At 38.6% G+C, this 18,809-nt stretch overlaps 1 protein-coding gene across 3 annotated transcripts in view; it reads right to left on the reverse strand.

Annotated features, from left to right (window-relative positions):
* UPF3A (UPF3A regulator of nonsense mediated mRNA decay) overlaps positions 1–11,729 on the reverse strand; it is a 38,257-nt gene extending 26,528 nt beyond the window's left edge. Inside the window, exons 1-8 of one of the 3 annotated variants that reach the window (XM_063458607.1) lie at positions 11,410–11,729; positions 10,182–10,288; positions 9,360–9,466; positions 8,380–8,478; positions 7,920–8,030; positions 4,508–4,563; positions 4,231–4,389; positions 2,876–3,036 (exon numbers count right to left, since the gene is read on the reverse strand). In XM_063458607.1, the coding sequence (XP_063314677.1) occupies positions 2,876–3,036; positions 4,231–4,389; positions 4,508–4,563; positions 7,920–8,030; positions 8,380–8,478; positions 9,360–9,466; positions 10,182–10,288; positions 11,410–11,550 (941 nt within the window). In that variant the 5' untranslated portion in view covers positions 11,551–11,729. The remainder of the gene's footprint in view (positions 1–2,875; positions 3,037–4,230; positions 4,390–4,507; positions 4,564–7,919; positions 8,031–8,379; positions 8,479–9,359; positions 9,467–10,181; positions 10,289–11,409) is intronic. The other 2 variants (XM_063458614.1, XM_063458622.1) reach the window with 2 other exon arrangements.
* Between the last annotated feature and the right edge of the window lie 7,080 nt (positions 11,730–18,809).

Below are 18,809 nucleotides of genomic sequence, written 5' to 3' on the forward strand. Positions count from 1 at the left end.
TTCCCATGTATCTTCATCAATTCCATATCCTTTCCATCTGATGAGGTATTGTAAAGAGCCACGATGAATCCTTGAATCCAGTATACTTTGAATTTCGTATTCTTCTTCATCCTGGACCAATATGGGAACAGGAGAAGTAGTGACATTTCTATGGAAAGGGTCAGGATGATGAGGTTTTAGCAAGGACACATGAAAAACAGGATCGCTAAGTGAGTGCAGAACAGTATGAGGAGGATGTGTCTGTAAGTCTTTGACATAAGTGAGAATTCTTTCATTAGTAACTTGAAGGTCTTGCAAACCATGGGCTAGTGTATTGACTCGTTGATTCAGCGTAGTTATCGTAGAATCGAAATCTGCTGGATCCATTACAAAGGCTGGATTATTCTGTCACGTTTAAACATTTGTTATGAAGGAACACAACTGCAGATTTCTTATAGTTTGAATATTTATTATAAAAAGTAGAAGATATTGTGACGTTAAGTCCAATTTACAGGTACTGTAGCTTTAATTAGTAAACGATAACTGAAGTCCACAATTACAGGCACTGTAGCTTTAAGTAGTAAACGATAACTGAAGTCCACAATTAGAGGCACTGTAGCTTTAAGTAGTAAACGATAACTGAAGTCCACAATTACAGGCACTGTAGCTTTAAGTAGTAAACGGTAGTAATTAGCAGACACTGAATCAGAAAGAGTCTCTTAGTAGTATTAACGAATTAGGTGATAAGAAGTTACAATAGCTGTTCCATAGCATTTAACTGAAGCAAGACAGATGCAGCTAACTTGTATAGTGAATGAGTTAAAGATAGCTGTAAATGGGTTGTTTTATAGAAGGACTTTGGTGACAGGAATAACGGCTTTGAGATGTAACGCTTATCACAGAGGTTTTACTTAGCTTCCGGCACATAGAACACTGGTTCCCGAGATCTCCTCAGAGGCGGTTATCATAAGTGAAGAGAGTTCAGCTTTAGTCGTGGATGAGGAGAGGTGAAGGGAACTTGAAGTGTCTTCCAGTCCGGTCCGGTAACAGAAGGCTTTCACAACGAAGTTGTAGCCGGTTCGTGAGTACGGAACGTAGTTCAATAATCCAGCGTCGATCAGCTGGTGCGGTCGGATTAAATAAGGAGACCGTGTCATAAAGGGGTGTGGCTAGGCTCCGTGGAACCAGGAAGTAAGAGGATACCATAGTTAAGGCATGACACCACCCCGCCTACCCTAAGTCTCTCATCCTCCACCAGCACCACTCCCCTCGCGCCCCCTACCTGATAATCCCGATCGCACATAACCCTCTGTTAACGAAACAACACCAAGAAAGGAAGCCACATAGAACAACCAACACACACAACCCCCTCCCCCGATATAAGGGGACCACCACAAGTCGCAACCCCCAACTGTCCCCATGGGACCCGACCGAGACACACGGCAAACACACACATACGACAGATCCCCCGCCACACACCATAGACCGACTTACGAACCGAGGACTTCCAAACCCACCCCCTCACGCGCCAGACGAACACGGCTGTAGCAATATCCCAACCCACATCTCCCTGCTGCCCACGAGCCCCCCCCCCCCCTCCTCCCTAAGGATTAGGCCTTGAGTTTCAGATTCGGAACCCCAGGGCGATAAATACCCCACTAAATACAGGCATAGCTCATTGCAGCATGCTCCTACCACAAACAGCAACCACACTAGCACCTGCTTAAATGTAATGTATATTTTAAGCACACACAGTTAACTGAGAGACCTGCTTTACATGTACTGTATACAGACTGTGTCGTAGCATACTGTGATAAGCCTAAAATGTGCAATGTTCTCTACTGTCACATACATGTCTATACCTACTGTTCAAAGTATGATATACTTCCCATTTCTGTTTTCTTACAATGGACACACTACGCCTGAGTAACCTATTGAAAAATGTGCAGGTCTAAACTATGCCATGCTGATACCCTTGTTGAAACACTGATACTTCTATGCACTGTTATGGCTTTGAATGCATAATTGTTAATCCTTTGCACAAACAAAATAAAGAATAATAAAAAAATAAAGCATATGTAAAAAGGAAGAGACAGAGCTGTTGGTTTAGATACCTGTATGACCAAATCGTTAGTCTAAAGGGGCCTCAGAATTAGGAGACTGTCCAGAAATTAGCAGCTGGTCTAGAACCCACAACACTTTCACTGCACAAAATGTGAGGATAGCGTAATAAAAGTCATTCACTTAATAACTAAACAGGTAAAAAATGTGGCTTCAATAGTTTGAACTAAGCATCATAAAAATCATAGTGATTCAAACGTTTGGAAGCAGTTGAAATTATCAGCAGCATTAATAATACATTAATCAGTAACATTATTAATACATAGATTAGTATAATCGATTTACATGAACCCTTAAACAAGATTCAGTATGAAGCCATTTCCATAAAGCACTCTGAGAAAGCCACTGTTTAAGTATGAATTGTAAAAGTATGTAATTATTTCTAAAAATGTAATTCTGTTTGTATTAATAGAAGCTTTTATTTGATTATTTCTCACTCACACTGTATACTTTTGTAAGTAAACTTTATATTAACATTGCACAAACATACAACTCTGCATTTATATGTAAATGGCTTGTCTAGCTGGTTAACTATTTATCATTAGCTTTATATCTGACGTAGTCTAAATTACATTATCGTGTTGTACAGAAAAGAGTGGCACCAACTTATCTGTTGCAGATAAGCAAAACCTCTGAACCTCTACTTGTTTTAAACATATTACCTACGGGAGATCAAGCACAATAAACCTGCTGCTTAAGTAGCTGTATGCTCACTACAACACAGGTGCAGGGAATTTATACATAAAAAAGCAATTTTAAACCAAAATGCACGTACTTTTCTTTGAGTTCCTTGACAAAGGTTTCAAATGGCCGTACTTTGATACTCCCAGATACGGATGACTTTTCCCATTTTGCTTCCTCTATGTCAATGTCTTCTATCTTCTCCTTCTGTTTATCACTGATAGCCTCATCTCCTTTTTCAGGTTTCTTAAGCAGCTAGAGATAAAGATAAAAAAGTAAGATATTTTACAGCTAAGCAAGTGCCTGCATTCCAAATCTGCACATCCAGCTTATTTATTATTTGAATTACTCTTTTGTTTTGTGGGTACAATATACACATAACTCTATATACTTGGAACAACAAAACATTTGGATAATTCACACCTCTAACTCAATAATGCACATGTGGGCACCATGGTAATACTTGTATGCAACCAATACAAATACTTTAATAACATTACAAAACTCAGTGGGTGCAAGCAGGGTTAAAGTTATCCATAACTTGCATAAACAACTAAGACACCAGCAATTATTAAACCCATATGCAGCGTCCCTTTTAATTTTTGTGATTGCACAATCTGACATCATATTTATGTCCCCCATGAGTTATGTAGAGAATCATTATCTAAAGCGGTAATGGGCAAAAGGTAGATATCAAGATGTTGTAGAAGAACTACAACCTTGTGGCACATTAGAATGGCAAAGCATCATGGAAATTGCAGTTCTACAACATATAGCGATCTACCATTTAGCTAATGCTAAAAAGGCAAGTAAGGCTATTCTATTTATACATAATATATAGCACGATGTCAGAATTCTTGCACTCCAGTGATGAGATTAATAAGTAGGTAATATAAAAAAACAACAATTTTTTCACCATAACAAAGTGAAATATTAAGTATAGTACATAATTGGCAAAGTATGTATATATGTCCATACTAACTATATAAAGAGGGGAAAAGAAAGACAAACCACATACCAAAAAAGCTGGATCCCTGGATGCTTTTTCAACAGTCACACCACACACATACAAGAAATAAATTGTTCCCACCATATGTCACTAGAACTAATAGTGTGTTGCTGTTTTCATACATAATGAAAATACTCTTGACATGGGAAAATAATCACTTCATACCCAGACAGGAATCAGGGTGACCACTTAAATATTTTTCAGTACAGATGCTCAATGTAGGGGTTCTAACAAAAATCCTAATGCCTGGGACTGCATGTTTTTGATTATATGTATATTAAGTATAAAACATGTAAAGCCACGGTATGCCCCTGTTATTCTACTAGAGCTGCTGTGATAACAAGTATAATGGATGCACCACTGTCGTTGATCCTATTAGTAATTACTCCCATATTACTTGCCTAATTATAATCTATTATAAATTTAAAGGTTTACTTTACCTTAATCCTGATTTCCTTTTCAGACATTTTCTTTTGTTTGTCAGCTTCTTTTCTCTTGCGTCTTTCTTCTTCTCTGCGTTTTCTCTTTTCTTCCTCCCTTAATCGTTTCTTCTCAAATTCTCTGCGTCTTCTTTCTTCTCTTTTCTCCTCTCTTATTCTCTAAAATATGTTGCAACATGTATGAATTTATAGAAATCTTTACTTTTACTCATGAAGGTGTGTGCTATTTGGTTCTGTTCTTGATTTAACTTAACTAGACTCAAGACTCTAATTGTACCTGCTTCTCCAACTTTCTGTTTTTGATGAATTCCAATAGAGGGGTTGTTCTCCTTGCTAAAAATAAACAAAGAAATGTGTATGAGTCCAATGTATATAAATGCAATATGTTTTATGTTATAAAAGTTCATAAATACTTGCAGAAAGAAAACTGATATACAGTACACCTTTGAAAACTTTAAACATATAAAAAACCAATAAATGTATGCTGTAGAAGAACATACTAATTCAACCCCTAATTTAGTTAGCCCCTTAACGCCTTTAGGGCTTTCTACACAAAGTGGGCTTAACCCCTTAAGACCGCAGGACGTACTATGCCGTCCTTATTTTGGTGGCTCTAAAAGCCGCAGGACGGCATAGTACGTCCTGCGATCTTATGTACTTACCCGGTCGCCGGCGATCCCACGCCGGCGATCGCGGTATGGGGGACTTACCTGGGAGCCCAGGGAGTCCCCCTGCGTCCTCTTCAGCCGCCCAGGGCCATGTGATCGCGAGGTCCTTGCGAGGACCCCGCGATCACATGGACGGCATAGCCGTCCAAGGCATTGCCAGCAGGGGGAGTGCCTGTAATGACAGGTACTCCCCCTGCTGTCTGAAAAAAAAATAAAAAATGTTAAAACAGTGTAAAAATAAATTATATATACTTAGATCATATATATATTTATTATATATATGATCTAAGTATATATATACACACATATACACACATACACATAAATATGCATACACTGTCTACGTGTATTTTAATATTAATATATACATAATTATATATATATATTAATATCAAAATACACGTACAATGATATTGATTAAATATATATATAATTTTCATTATATATATTTATATATAATAAAAAATAAATAAATATATAAATACATTAAAAAAATAAATAAAAAAATAATACAAAAATAATAAAAAAAAATAGATAAAAAATATATAAACATGCGTAATTTCGTTCTAACTGTATTTTAAAATTAATATATATATATTGATATCAAAATACATGTAGAACGAAATAATATATATATCTATATACATAAGTATATACGTATATATCACTATGTATATACCTATATATAAATAAAAATAATTAAAAAAAATTATATACATAAATATACACACATATATATATACACACATATATATATAATAATTCTACGCATATATTTATGTAATAATTTTACATAATTAGGTCATTTTATTAATTACAATTTGCAGGACCTGCCTGCCAACCCAGGCCAAAAGTTCAGGGAATTACATTGTCTAGCACTATATTTAACTCTGTAACTTTCCAAGACACCATGAAACCTGTACATGGGGGGTACTGTTTTACTCGGAAGACTTCGCTGAACACAAATATTAGTGTTTCAAAACAGTAAAATATATTACAACGACGATATCGTCAGTGACAGTGACATTTTTTGCATTTTTCACACACAAATGGCACTTACACTGACGATATAATTGTTGTGATACGTTTTACTGTTTTGAAACACTAATATTTGTGTTCAGCGAAGTCTCCTGAGTATAACAGTACCCCTCATGTACAGGTTTTATGGTGTTTTCAAAATTCGCCAGGTTGCCTTTGAGACCGTATGGTAGCCCAGGAATGAAAATTATCCCCATGATGGCATACCATTTGCAATAGTAGACAACCCAGGGTATTGCAAATAGGGTATGTTCAGTTTTTTTAGTAGCCACTTAGTCACAAACACTGGCCAAAATTTGCATTCAAATTAGTTTTTTGCATTTTCAAATATTAACACTAACTTTGGCCAGTGTTTGTGACCAAGTGGCTACTAAAAAAGACTGGACATACTCAATTTGCAATACCTTAGGTTGTCTACTTTTGCAAATGGTATGCCATCATGGGGGTAATTCTTATTTCTGGGCTACCATATGGTCTCAAAGGCAACGTAACCAATCTGGCGAATTTCAATGTAAAAAAACTGAAATATGTAACACGCTATATTTGACCCTGTAACTTCCCACAACACCATAAAACCTGTACATAGGGGGTACTGTTTTACACGCGAGACATCGCTGAATACAAATATGTGTATTGTATTGCAGTAAAAGCAAACAGTATTATGACATTCACAGTTAGAATGTCACGTAGAACTAAAAAAATTTAAAAAATTCTTATTTTCTCCCATTTTTTAAATATTTTTTTCATATTAAATTATGTTCCATACCTAAATATTTGATGTTAAACGAAAGCCCCGTTTCCCCTGAATAAAATGATATATAATAATGGGGGGTGCATTTAATATGAAAGAGGTGAATTATGGTTGGACAGACATATAGCGCAAATGCCAGGTTTTGTTTACGTTTTTTTGGATCACAACTTGTACATTTGGCTGCGGTCTTAAGGGGTTAAATGCCTATGGGGTGGCATTTAATGCCCGGCAGATTTAGTGTGAGCAGGGTTAAATCCCTGTTCACACCAGGGAGTCCCAGGTATCAATGGATACCTGGGGCTCCTCTTATCGTGCTGGGGCCATTTTTGGTGGCCCCAGAATTTTGATGAGCTGCTTGCAGTACTGGAAGCATCAATAGTTTGACTCCACGAATCCGCACTGGACGTCCTCATGCTTTGCAAGACGATATCCAGCGTCTTCTAAATCCCCAAAGGAAAGTTTTGTTTCCCTGTGGGGTAGGCTTAATGCACACGTGGCACTCACCGTGCATGCGTGTTGGGTTCAGCATTGGCTGGTGTTGGGAGAGGAGACCAACCTAACACAATTGAAAAACATACAATCCCTCCCCCACTGTGAAAATAGCACAGTGTAACATGGCGTTCGAATTGTCGAACGCACTTCGACTTTAGCCGAAGCATCGAAGTGGAGGAGACGGTAAGGGTCAGCGGTGTTCGTGCATTTGTGTAGCCGATTTTAGTTCCATGGATTTACTAGCACACACCGCTGACCGCGTTCGACTAAATTAAAATGGCCGCCGCCACGTGTTCCTTTGTCGAATGGCGGCCACTTCGACGACTTCGGCTGCATCCGAAGTGCCATATAAAAAGTACCAATCCTTCCCCATAGTATTTAAAGGGTCAGAAGTAATGAAATACACTCCGGTAAGGCTGAATAATGTTTTCAAAGGGCCAAATCTCCCAGGGGCCATAGTCATGCAGAAGGAGGCTGGCAATCAGGCGGAAAAGGGCAGCTTGTCACCTAACAATCCAGTGACAAAAGGCGTTTTGTCACAGTAGTGACATGGGACCAGGTGCCCACAGATTTCAGGCACTATAACCATGTCAATCTATTGTGCTTACAGTATGCTGCTCAACTGGGTTTTACATTAGAATCTTTTCTACAAATTGCTAGTTTGCTTAAATATTTGTTTAAAAGTATGTATGTTTTAAAACATTAGAATGGAAACAAAAATGTGAATATAAATAACAGACCAATTAGTTCCTTTGTTTTTGCTTCAATTTCTCCCAAAAGAATCTCTGGATTTGCACATATTTTCTCATCGTCTGCACAATAGTTCTCCAAAAATTTCTTGTATTCAAGATCTATGAAAATACAAAATACAATCAGTAATAAACAAAAGCACAAAGAGTTTAACATTTTGAAAAGAGAACAAAAATGTTCTTCAATGTATATAACATATTAAACAAAATGTCATTTGCGGCCTCTAGTATTACTATAATAAAATGAATGGTTCATCTGCAAATTGATTTATTTTCTCCTTGAATCTGTGGATCTGTGGATATTTTTCCATGCAATTATTCCATTCATGGGTTTACTGTATTTTGTACACAATCATTTTTAGGACTGTTGTTCTTTTATGAAATAAAATGAAGTTATACAATGTTATTTATTGCACTTAATTTTTATTTAAAAAAAAATTAGAATACTAACCTTCAGTAATGCTTCCAGCTTTTGTGTCTTTTTTTTTCAGCTTCTTTTTTGAAATCTTCTGAAAAGGAGCAAATTCAACGACCGCTGGGTACTCCTGACCTGGATAAAATATAGGGAACGAAACAATATATCGTTCAATAAAAGTTTAATTGAATTATATTATTATTCTTATACATATACTTAGAATGCTCCATCAAAGGGTCCCTGCAGGCACCATGACCACTTAAGTCATTTGCAGTTGTCATGGTGCCTGGCGTCTGTATACGTAATTAAACTACTTTGCTGCGGGAAGTGTAACTTAACCTCCGGCAACATCATAGGGGCAGCATCAGCCAGCTTGGAACAAGTGTCATAGGCTGGCTATAGCAAATTCTGTGCAAACTTAGATGCACATACACTCATTCATTGCCTCAGAGTAGTGAGCTGATGCTCTCAGCCAATAAATGAGCAGCAGGATTGGCATCAGGCTTCTGCAGATATGCAAAATCCAAATATCATAAGCCCTGTTTCAACAGAGGCCAGGTGCCCTGGCAGGACAATGTAAGAGGGCAAACCATCGTAAAACGGTTTGCCCCATTACTGGCGCCAGTGTACTCTTAACATCATAGCCACTACAGTGGGCTGTAGTGGTTAAGATGGTTGGAGTAACCTTTTAACAAAAATAGAAAGATAATCTCCTAGGACAACATTCAAGCAATGCAAAACGTGTAAAATACTTTTTAAAAACAAAGCAGAATCCTGCCTGACATAATGCTTGCTGGCAAGATATGGCAAACTATTGAAACGTGGAGACTCAGGTATGAGGGCAAACCGTTGCAAAATCATTTGCTCCATTACTGATATCAGGCCAGGGTACGCCTGGTATCACAGTCACTACAGTGGGATAAAGTGGTTATGATGCTTGTTGAAATCCTTAAAACAGAAAAGATCATGTCTTAGAATACAGATGAAATAGAAAATATGTAGAAGAGCATGCTAACCTTTGTTGTCAATGAAGATAAAGCCATCAAATCGATCTCTGAAAAGGAGAATGTCTTCTGGATTTCTAAAATTTATATAGGCTCTAGAGTAGAGGTGTGGATATAAGCTGGAATTAGACATAAATGTAGATTAATAGCTATAAGAGCTACATATAACAACACTTGTCTAATACTGAATATCTTGTTTGTTTATGATGTTTTGATTTTTTTTTAAAAAACTAAGTGAATATTGCCCTTACTGTAAAGAACCACTAACAAACAATTATTTACACATCTCTGCAATTTTCAGACACACAGATCCAAATGTGATTGATTATCATTATAAATATTGTTTACATGCAACCATTCTCTCTTTTTATGGTGGATGATGTAGTAATGAATATTAATTAATTACATGAAGGAAACAATGTTATTGTAAACAGCAAATTATCAAATATTTGTGTTGAAACCATTTGGGACCAAAACTCATTGACCTCGATTTCAAGGTTACAGGGTGCCAGAGCAAAATAGGCAAATCATTTTTAAGGGTTTAATATGTCTTCATTTGGCATCTCTATTCTCAATGGACATCTCCATACCTATAGACCAAAGTAAATGATCATATTGTTTCCTGTGCAAAGCTAGAGATTACTCTAATGACATTACCATCTCTAAACTGAATTATTAGCTCTGCAGCCATACATATCACTTGTGTTGTTAATGTAGTTGTGGTGTGTCCGCTGCTACTATTCTCTGATATGTACACAGCAGTTATAACAGCTTTCACTATTCTGCACATCTCAAATTCAGTTCCATTATTATATATCATCTAAAGCCCTCTACCTGGGATCAGCAGAACAAAATTCAAAGTAATCATGTGCTGGCAGAGGATGTAGCTGCTCCTCCAATTGTTCTTTACTGATGTTAGGAGGAAGGCGACGTATCACTACCTACAATATAACAACACAGGTTAGTTCAAGAATACTGTCATTCATTAAGAGCCGTGTTCTTATTTGATCAATTAATGCATAACCATTATCATATTACCCGAAGTGCATGTTTCTTGAGTAATTTAACAAAAAGTGGGTAAATACTTTTAAAACACTGTATACATCACGTTACAATGATATCTGTCCAACCATCTGAAAATTACATTAAACCACTCAGCCCATTCATAAGAAACCTAGAATGGGTGGTTATAGCAAAACATTAGTATGATTTCACAGGCCACATTGCATGCAGACACGCCTGTCTGCTTCCTTATCTGTCTAAAAATAATAATTATTTATAGACTCTTTAAAAACACAGGGCAAATACTAATCCTGCTCTGATTCTTCAATGCTGGGGATGTTAATTATGAATGATTACCATAGGACTACACAATAACAAAACATGTCAGATTGAGACAGTCTCAGGTTTCACTGAGACAACTGCTGTCCATGGTGCTGCCACAGGGCATGGCTCTGCTTTAGTATTAATTAATGAACTGCAAAATAACTACACTAACTGTACTTACATGTTATATGTACATTGACATAAGGCTGGATACAATACATATATATAATGTGTATGTGTGATTGCTGCCCTTATCACACCAGATGTTTGCAAACTACATTTGACCATCAAATGAAATGTTTGTATTGACAATGACAGCTGGGGTGACAATGGCAGCTGGGGTGACCTGATCTTTTCATTCAGTAATATTTCTGCCCACATTATAAATCCTCCACCTCAAACTAGTACATGTGTACAAAGCTCCTCCATGAAGGCTGGGATGCTGCCAGTCTATGGATCCAGCTGTCCATATAAAGCAGTGTAATGCTGGTGTAGAGGATGTGCTAGAGCAGCAAGGCCACAGGTACCTCCAGCTACTATACAACTACAACTCCCATGATGCTTTGTAAAATGTGAAGCTGGCAAAGCATGAGGGATGTTCAGCTAAGGGCCATGTCTGTATTATAGCAATAGCTATCCCCTCCCTCCCATCCTCTAACACTATGGATGGATGGATGGATGCAGTGTGATGATGCAGTGAGTGTCATGGTGGCTGGCTGGCTGGCACTGGGTGCACCTTGCTCAGGGCTGTCTTCCTCTCCTCCCTGGGTTTCATGTTGCTGTTCCCGGGCTCCAGGTCCTGGTTCTGTCTGTCTCCGCTCCGGTTCTCCCGATTAGCCCTCAGCACGGCTGGCGGGGGCTCCCTCTCGCTTCTCATGTCTGGTGGTGGTGGTGGGGGGGGATCTCAGGCTTGGCACCGATCACTAAGCTGCCATGAACGGCCCCAACCGCCAACACCGCCTCGAGACCCCCCGTGCGCGCGCGCCCACGCCGCGCACCCCCAACCCCACCTGGCCAGGTGCTGCTGCTGTGCGCGTGCCCGCCTCCTGTACACACAGAGACCTACTACGACGGGCACGAGCCAGCCTGCGCGCTCCCGGTCCACTGCTTCTTCATCACGTGCCAGTCTTAAAGAGGGAGAGCGCCCCCTCATACCTTGTTTGTAGACTATCGACATAGACTGTAGCTCTCATGGCATTACTGTAGCTCTCATGGCATTACTGTTATTACTAGAAATATTTAGTATAAAAGCTACCATTCAAAATATTAGAATACGTGTTAAATGTTAATAATGAATTAAATAACACAATAATCAGTTAATGTGATGTCTGATGTTAGGTGAACTAATTTGTGTGCAAATCCTACAAATATATTATAGTCATGAGCTTCAGCCTGCTCCTATCACAATTATTCTTTCTTAAACTAGACAAACACAATAACTTACAATGCATACAGGATGCACAACAACAGCAGCACAATGTACACTATTTATACTGATTATTACAGTACACGGACATATACAATATAACAATACGTGCTGACTTAACAGTATTGCTGGCCCCATAATTGACTCCCAATACTGGAAAAATGGATACAAGATTTGACTTAAGCTGACGTCTTATGTTTTTGTGGCTGGCGTCCAATAATAAAATGTGACTGCAGTGGAGATAGATTTGACAATGGGAGAGTCTAATATAGTCAATTTTCGGAATATATTTTAGTGTCCCCACACTACCTTGAGGACAGATCATCTACGGCATTGATTCAGGGCTCTAGTGCAGTGGGAACCCATGGGAACTTGATTCCCTTACTATCAAGCCAATATACATTTCAATGCAAAATATACGACTTCGCCTTTGCCTGCGTCTTTTGCCATCCACGTGTCAGAAGCACTGAATTTACTTTCCATTATCTACTATTATCAGACATAAACCCAACTTGCATCCAGTTTAGTTCTACATGCAATTGGAATGGAGATTCTGAGTCTTTTGCGTGCAGCACCAATTTTGTTTTTAGAAGTATAATCCATGCTTTTTTGGTTGCTACTAGCACACAAATGCCCAAAACAGTATGTCACCATAAAACTAATATATATCACTTCATAGGTGTATACAGAATATAGCATTAGAGGATGCACTCTAATCCTTCCTTTAAAATAATAATTTAAAAAAGAAGATGCGCAAAAAAATATTTGTGCTCCAGTGACAACAAACTGTATTTAAAGATCTTCTTCAAAAGCATAACTTGATATCTCAAACTCAACCAGCACAGGCCAAATATATTTATTTACTTATTGGTTCCTAAACTTTAATTCTGGAGAGTTACCATGCTGGGACCTTCTACACAACACCATTCTGAGTGGGGGTATAATATCTACTGAGTTCAGAGCCGACCTGATGTGCTCTTGAATATGTGAGTGTCCTTTGTATTTTCTAACAGGCTATGTTCCATTTACTGCTGCTATTGTGAAATACCTTTACCATCTGTGCGCTGTCACCTTACTTTTTGCCAAAAATCTAATTATGCTTGAGAATCTGGTGGACAGTGTTTGTGAAGAGTTATAGAAGATGTATGGGGAATCTGTTCAATCTGGCCCAATCTGAGAGAATAAGCTGTCATGAAAGGCAATAATGGATTGTGTTAATGCACAGTCATCATGCAAGCATACAAAACCATGACATAAAGGTGCAATGGCGTGACATAAATTTAAGGTGAAACAAAAATTTAAGACAAAAGATATTGAAAGGTTGATGGACCTCAGTTTTCTGATGTTGAATGTACAGGGGGTGATACAATCTGCCAGCCTGGTTGGTAGTCTGTACAGTAGCCAAATGGAGGAAGGAGTGGTAAGTAAAATATTGTTTTTCCTCTTTAAAAAGGTGGATATATCTGGGCCTGGTGAGGTGGATGTATCTTTACTTGGGGTCCATGCTAAGGGTGGATTTATCAAAGCTTTGGGGAGACTTTGTTTTTCTAATTTTATTTCAAGTCAAGAGCAGTATGTTGTCTTAAATTTAGAGACAGTCAATCTGGTGTCTGTACTTTTTCATGTATATCTTCTGTCTGCATTGAAACTGTGGGAACTAGATGCTATCTTTATGAAAAGCTCAAATGGAACAGGGCTGGTTTAATTTACCTTTTTCAAACTTTATTAATATTTATATAACTAAATTTTAATACATTTTTAATTATACATACACTTTTTCTTTTTATTTAATATAAACTAAGTACATTTATTTCAATAAAACGCATTATTAAAAAAATATATATATAAAAAAAATTATAATATACACAAAAGTATCAGTAACATTTACAAACAGGTAAACATACACAAACATTTGGAAAATTCCCCTGGGCGGACCATAGTGAGTGCTATTTGCTCACTATGCCCCTGTTGTGATTTGCTTCCTCGCAGTCGCTACCTTATTGAGCATCAACATCAGAGTGATATCCTGCAAGTGAGGATTTAATACCAACGCATGCTGTTTTTCCTAGAGTTGGATATATCTCTACTATATGTGAGTTGATTACTGCTTTTAGTGTTGTTTGTCCCATTTGTTTCAACTAATCTGCACTATTGGTTTGCATTTGTTTTATGTTTCCTTTCATATGCTGCTACCAAGCAGCCTATCCTAAAAGTATCGTACAAGAGCTTGAAGATGTGCTGTTATCCCTAAGACTGTGTCTTACCTTTTGGTATTTATATATTTTTTTTTTCTCCAGATATTATTGTTTTATTTGTTTTTTGTTTTTATTTATTTTTATGTATTTTTACTGATTGTATTCCATATTGTTTTATTCTTGGTACTAGCTGTTACCTTTGTTTCAGAAACAATGCCTAGCCTGTTATCTTCTAAACTTATGGGTTTTATACGGGTGGTCAAAGTAAAACTTGCCAATTTCAATCTATACTGGTGAAAGATTTTAGTTTTACCACTGGGAACACTTTTTCTATTAGACGTTTTATTAGTTTCCTCTCCAAAAATATAATTTATAGTGTTCTTGTGGTGTTCAGTATGTTGGTCGGACTATTAGACCTATGAAGAAACACATACTTGAGCACCACAGGGCCATTGGAAGTAAAACATTAAAATAACGTAGCTCACCACTGTAACCAATGTCAGAGGTTCAATTTAAAGACTTTTTTTTGTGTAGGGATTGGTTTAGTTCACAAGGACCGTAGGGGAGGTAACATTAAAGACTTACAATTTATGGACACTTTGGATTGAATACACATTCAGATATCATGGCTTTTATATGAATATGATTTTCAATCCATTGTTTTGTTTTGTTCTCCTTTTTCCCTCTGTCTTTTATATTAATACGTACATTGATATTGTACCCTATGCATTTATTAGCTTTATATATACAATTTTTCTGGCATTTTTATGTGATTTTCATATGGAATAACCTCAGGGACAGTCAAATCTTCATTTTTAAATTTTTTTTTTTGTTGTGCATGGGAACAGCGTGTGTCATACAATATACAATAAATAAATAGCCAGTAGTTGGTCTGTCAGACAGATGATGTGTACATATAAGACAGCACATTTTTGTTTTATAATAAAGTGAAGACATTAAGAGCACAGTGCATTTTTGAGCGGTCACCATATTTATAAAACTCTTACATATTATATGCACCACAGTCAATAGAATATTCAATAACTGTAGGAACTAATAAGATTGAGTAAAACAGTGTGCTCAGTTATTCAATCCTGTAGTCAGTTTAATGGCTAGCAGGTATAGCTGGAGTGAGTTATGATGCAGGGAACAAGCTGAGATCATGGTGGTATCGCAGTTTTACCCTAAGGTAATCATATGAGCACATGTGGTCATTTGAGTTACAGTTAACGCTTAAGGCCACTGGACCCCGTGGCGCAGTAGTGCAAATGCAAGGGTACTCCACACTAGGAATAGTGTTTGTCTAGGTATAAGATATAAGGGAACACAATAAACATAATTTAAAACCGATAACAGAAAACTGAAAACATGAAAAGCAATGCAAAGGCATCTGGGTATGTAGCTGCTGCTGCTGTCTGAGCAAAACTCAGAATATAGGTGCAGTCCTAGGATCATCCGATTCCTGCCAGCGGCAGGGTTGATGCGTGTGCATGAGCGGTCGGGAAGTATGCTTTAGCGGCACGGCACATCTGGGCTTTCCTCCAACTCCAAGCTTGTCGGCTTGACGGCTGTCATTCTTTGTTTGCAGGCCTGACCCTCTCAGGTACCAAGGCTATTTTTCCTCTGGGGCAAGAAGGGGGTCTGGATGGTCTGTGCAGCTTTCTTTGGTGGATACTTGGTGGGGAGGCCTCGAGTTGCTCTCGGCCTGGGCAGGTGGGCATCTTTGCAATTGGAAGCTTGCTTTGCACTGTCTCCCTGAGGCACACTCCATTCCAATGTCTTGTTGACGTGCTCAACCTTCTGCCGCTCTCTCACAGAAGCTTGGGTACGCTCCTCTACCTTCTGCCAAAAGCTTTGAAATATTGCATCCAGCCGCTGCAAGGTGAGGTCAGTTGAGTGACATTGATGCCTTCAGGGCGCTTGTAGGCCCTGCTTGTCAGGTAATAGGGCAGTCGCCATCTTGATTACCCATTGCAGGACACGTGTTGCTTAATTTCCACGTGGAGTACAGAGTAGATAAGTGTCAGGATTACTGTTTGATCCAGCACGTAGAACTGTATAGCATGGATGACAAATAAGTAACGTATTACCGGTCCTTAGAATGGCCGGATTTAACGTACATAGAATAGTCAAAAATACTAGCCGAGGTCAGGGAACACAGAAAGGGACACAGCGATGAGGAAAGCCAGGAGTCAGGATACCAGAATAAAGAGAAGTCAATAAACAAAGCCAAAGTCAAAAACCAGGTAGAAAACTAATAACAGGAACGCGCTCTCGGACAACCACAAGGGAAACCACGACAGGGCACTGAGCAGGATGAGAACTGGGCCTAAATACCCCTCCTTTAGTTCTGATAGTCTGTAACTGGCCTTTGACCCCAAAGTCAGTTACCAGGTTTCATTTGCATAATTGCTGCTCAGCATTAACCCTTCTGTGGATTAGGTTGCTGCTCGGCTCAACTTTTCCTGTGTGGACAGTAAATGTCATTAATCACTTTTCTATAAGTGGATGAATACGTGACACCAGGTTTCATTTGCACAATTGCTGCTCAGCATTAACCCTTCTGTGGATTAGGTTGCTGCTCGGCACAACTTTTCCTGCGTGGACAGTAAATGTCATTAACCACATGTCTATAAGTGGATGAATACGTGACAATAAGGTAGTTTGCTCCGGTGTGTCCAGTGGGGACCGGGATATCCTCCGCCGGTCCAGAGGGGGGGAGGGGGAGGTAAGAGTATAGCTGAGCTAAACCGGGATCTGTGGAGTGAGATCGGCCACCTCTCCCCAGCTCCGTACCCAGTAGGCCGCAACAGAGATACACGGTCTCCGGTGGGGTATAAACACTGTTTGAGGTTGAGCAGAGTCAGCAGGAATTCCCCGACTCAGATAGTGCCCTTGCTTGGACATGGCTGTTCTTTAACCGAGGGATATCACCTCAGATGTAGTAAAACTCTTAGGAGCTCAGGCACAGCACAGTGGTACAGTGTGTGTGGGGGGTGCAGTGTTTTTAAATAAAAATAATTATTTCAATGTCCCCCCCTCCTGCTTACCTTTGCCTGGGAGGGGGGACATTTCCTGCAATACTTGGTGGACTAGTGGGAAAGCCCTGGTGGTCCTAGTGGTAACAGTGAACTTTAGCAGCCTCTGGAGTTGCTAGAGTTCAATCTCGTGAGATTCGGAACATTGCCATGGTAACCGTGGCAACGCTCTAAACTCGCGAGAGGAGAACACGGCTGAGCTGCAGGTTAGAGCTCCCCCGGGTCCTCTCTCTTTCCTGCCCCTGCCAACTGCAGCATTACGCTGAAAGGGAGCCGGAGAGGGGAGAGGCAGGCACTGTTCCCAGTGCTATCATCACAGCACCGGGAAAATATCTTGCGGCTCCCCTGTGTGCCCGTCACACAGTTTGGGAACCGCTGGTACAGAATATTTACAATCATTTAATGAGTAAAACATAATAGTTTTTTTCATTCATTAAAATATTTTCTTTTTTACATATATATATATATATATATATATATAAAATAAATGACGTGTAGATTAACCCCTTCACTACGAATATCATAACTTTGCATGTGTATAAAGGGTGGTGCATTCATATCCCAGTAACACATACACACCATTGGTAATCTGTGCCACCTTTACCAGTGTTACAGATGAGCTCACTTGGAAACATTCTCAGTTGCTGCTCCTTTGTGAGTGAGGAATTTGAAGGTTATTACTAAAGTGAGAATTGCTGGGAATTAAAAATGTAAGACCAAATGAAACCAAACCGGAAAAATTCTCCCAGTCAGGTTATGCCAATTCAACTGACCAGAACTTTGAAATTCACTTTGAATCCCTGACAATCCTCACTTTTGTAAACAATCAAAACACATACTACACAACTCTCTATCAAAATATACAATCAGGGTAAGGACTACATTAGGGTTTATTATCAAATAATGCAGTTTGTGCAGAAGACTTCCAGATTCATTCACTAAAGTGTTAATTTTTGGGAATTCAAAATGAATTTCACAATTCTGGCCATACTGGCAAAATTAAAAATTATCCAAGTCAGCTATGTTTGAAGGTTGGCTATTTTGATTAGAAGTGTGATATTGTGTCACACTTTAGTTAGCTGTCCTCTAAGGGGGTTTGTCAATACATAGCAATCTGTAGTTAATTTAAAACCAAATTGCTAAATTTAGGCTAAAATATCCAGAAGGTGACTACAACTCATTTGGAGAATTTTTTACATTTTTCAGTTCAGCTTTCAATTAATTTTGATTCATAGTTTATTGAATAAACCCCTTGGCTTTTTGCATTTGAAAACCATCAGTCTCTATGGCCTCTCCTGCTTCAATCCCTGCACAGAAGCAAGGAAGACTAACTATTGGTTTTCAAGCACTGTGTGGCCCAAGGTGCATGTACATGGCTGAAGAATTTTGTCAACAGGTAGGGAATACATTTTTCAAATAATTTACATGTACTTTATTTCAATACTCAATTAAAGAATTATTGTATTAACAATATTTG

Source organism: Pelobates fuscus, chromosome 1, assembly GCF_036172605.1.
Source record: "Pelobates fuscus isolate aPelFus1 chromosome 1, aPelFus1.pri, whole genome shotgun sequence".
NCBI classification, from domain to species: domain Eukaryota; kingdom Metazoa; phylum Chordata; class Amphibia; order Anura; family Pelobatidae; genus Pelobates; species Pelobates fuscus.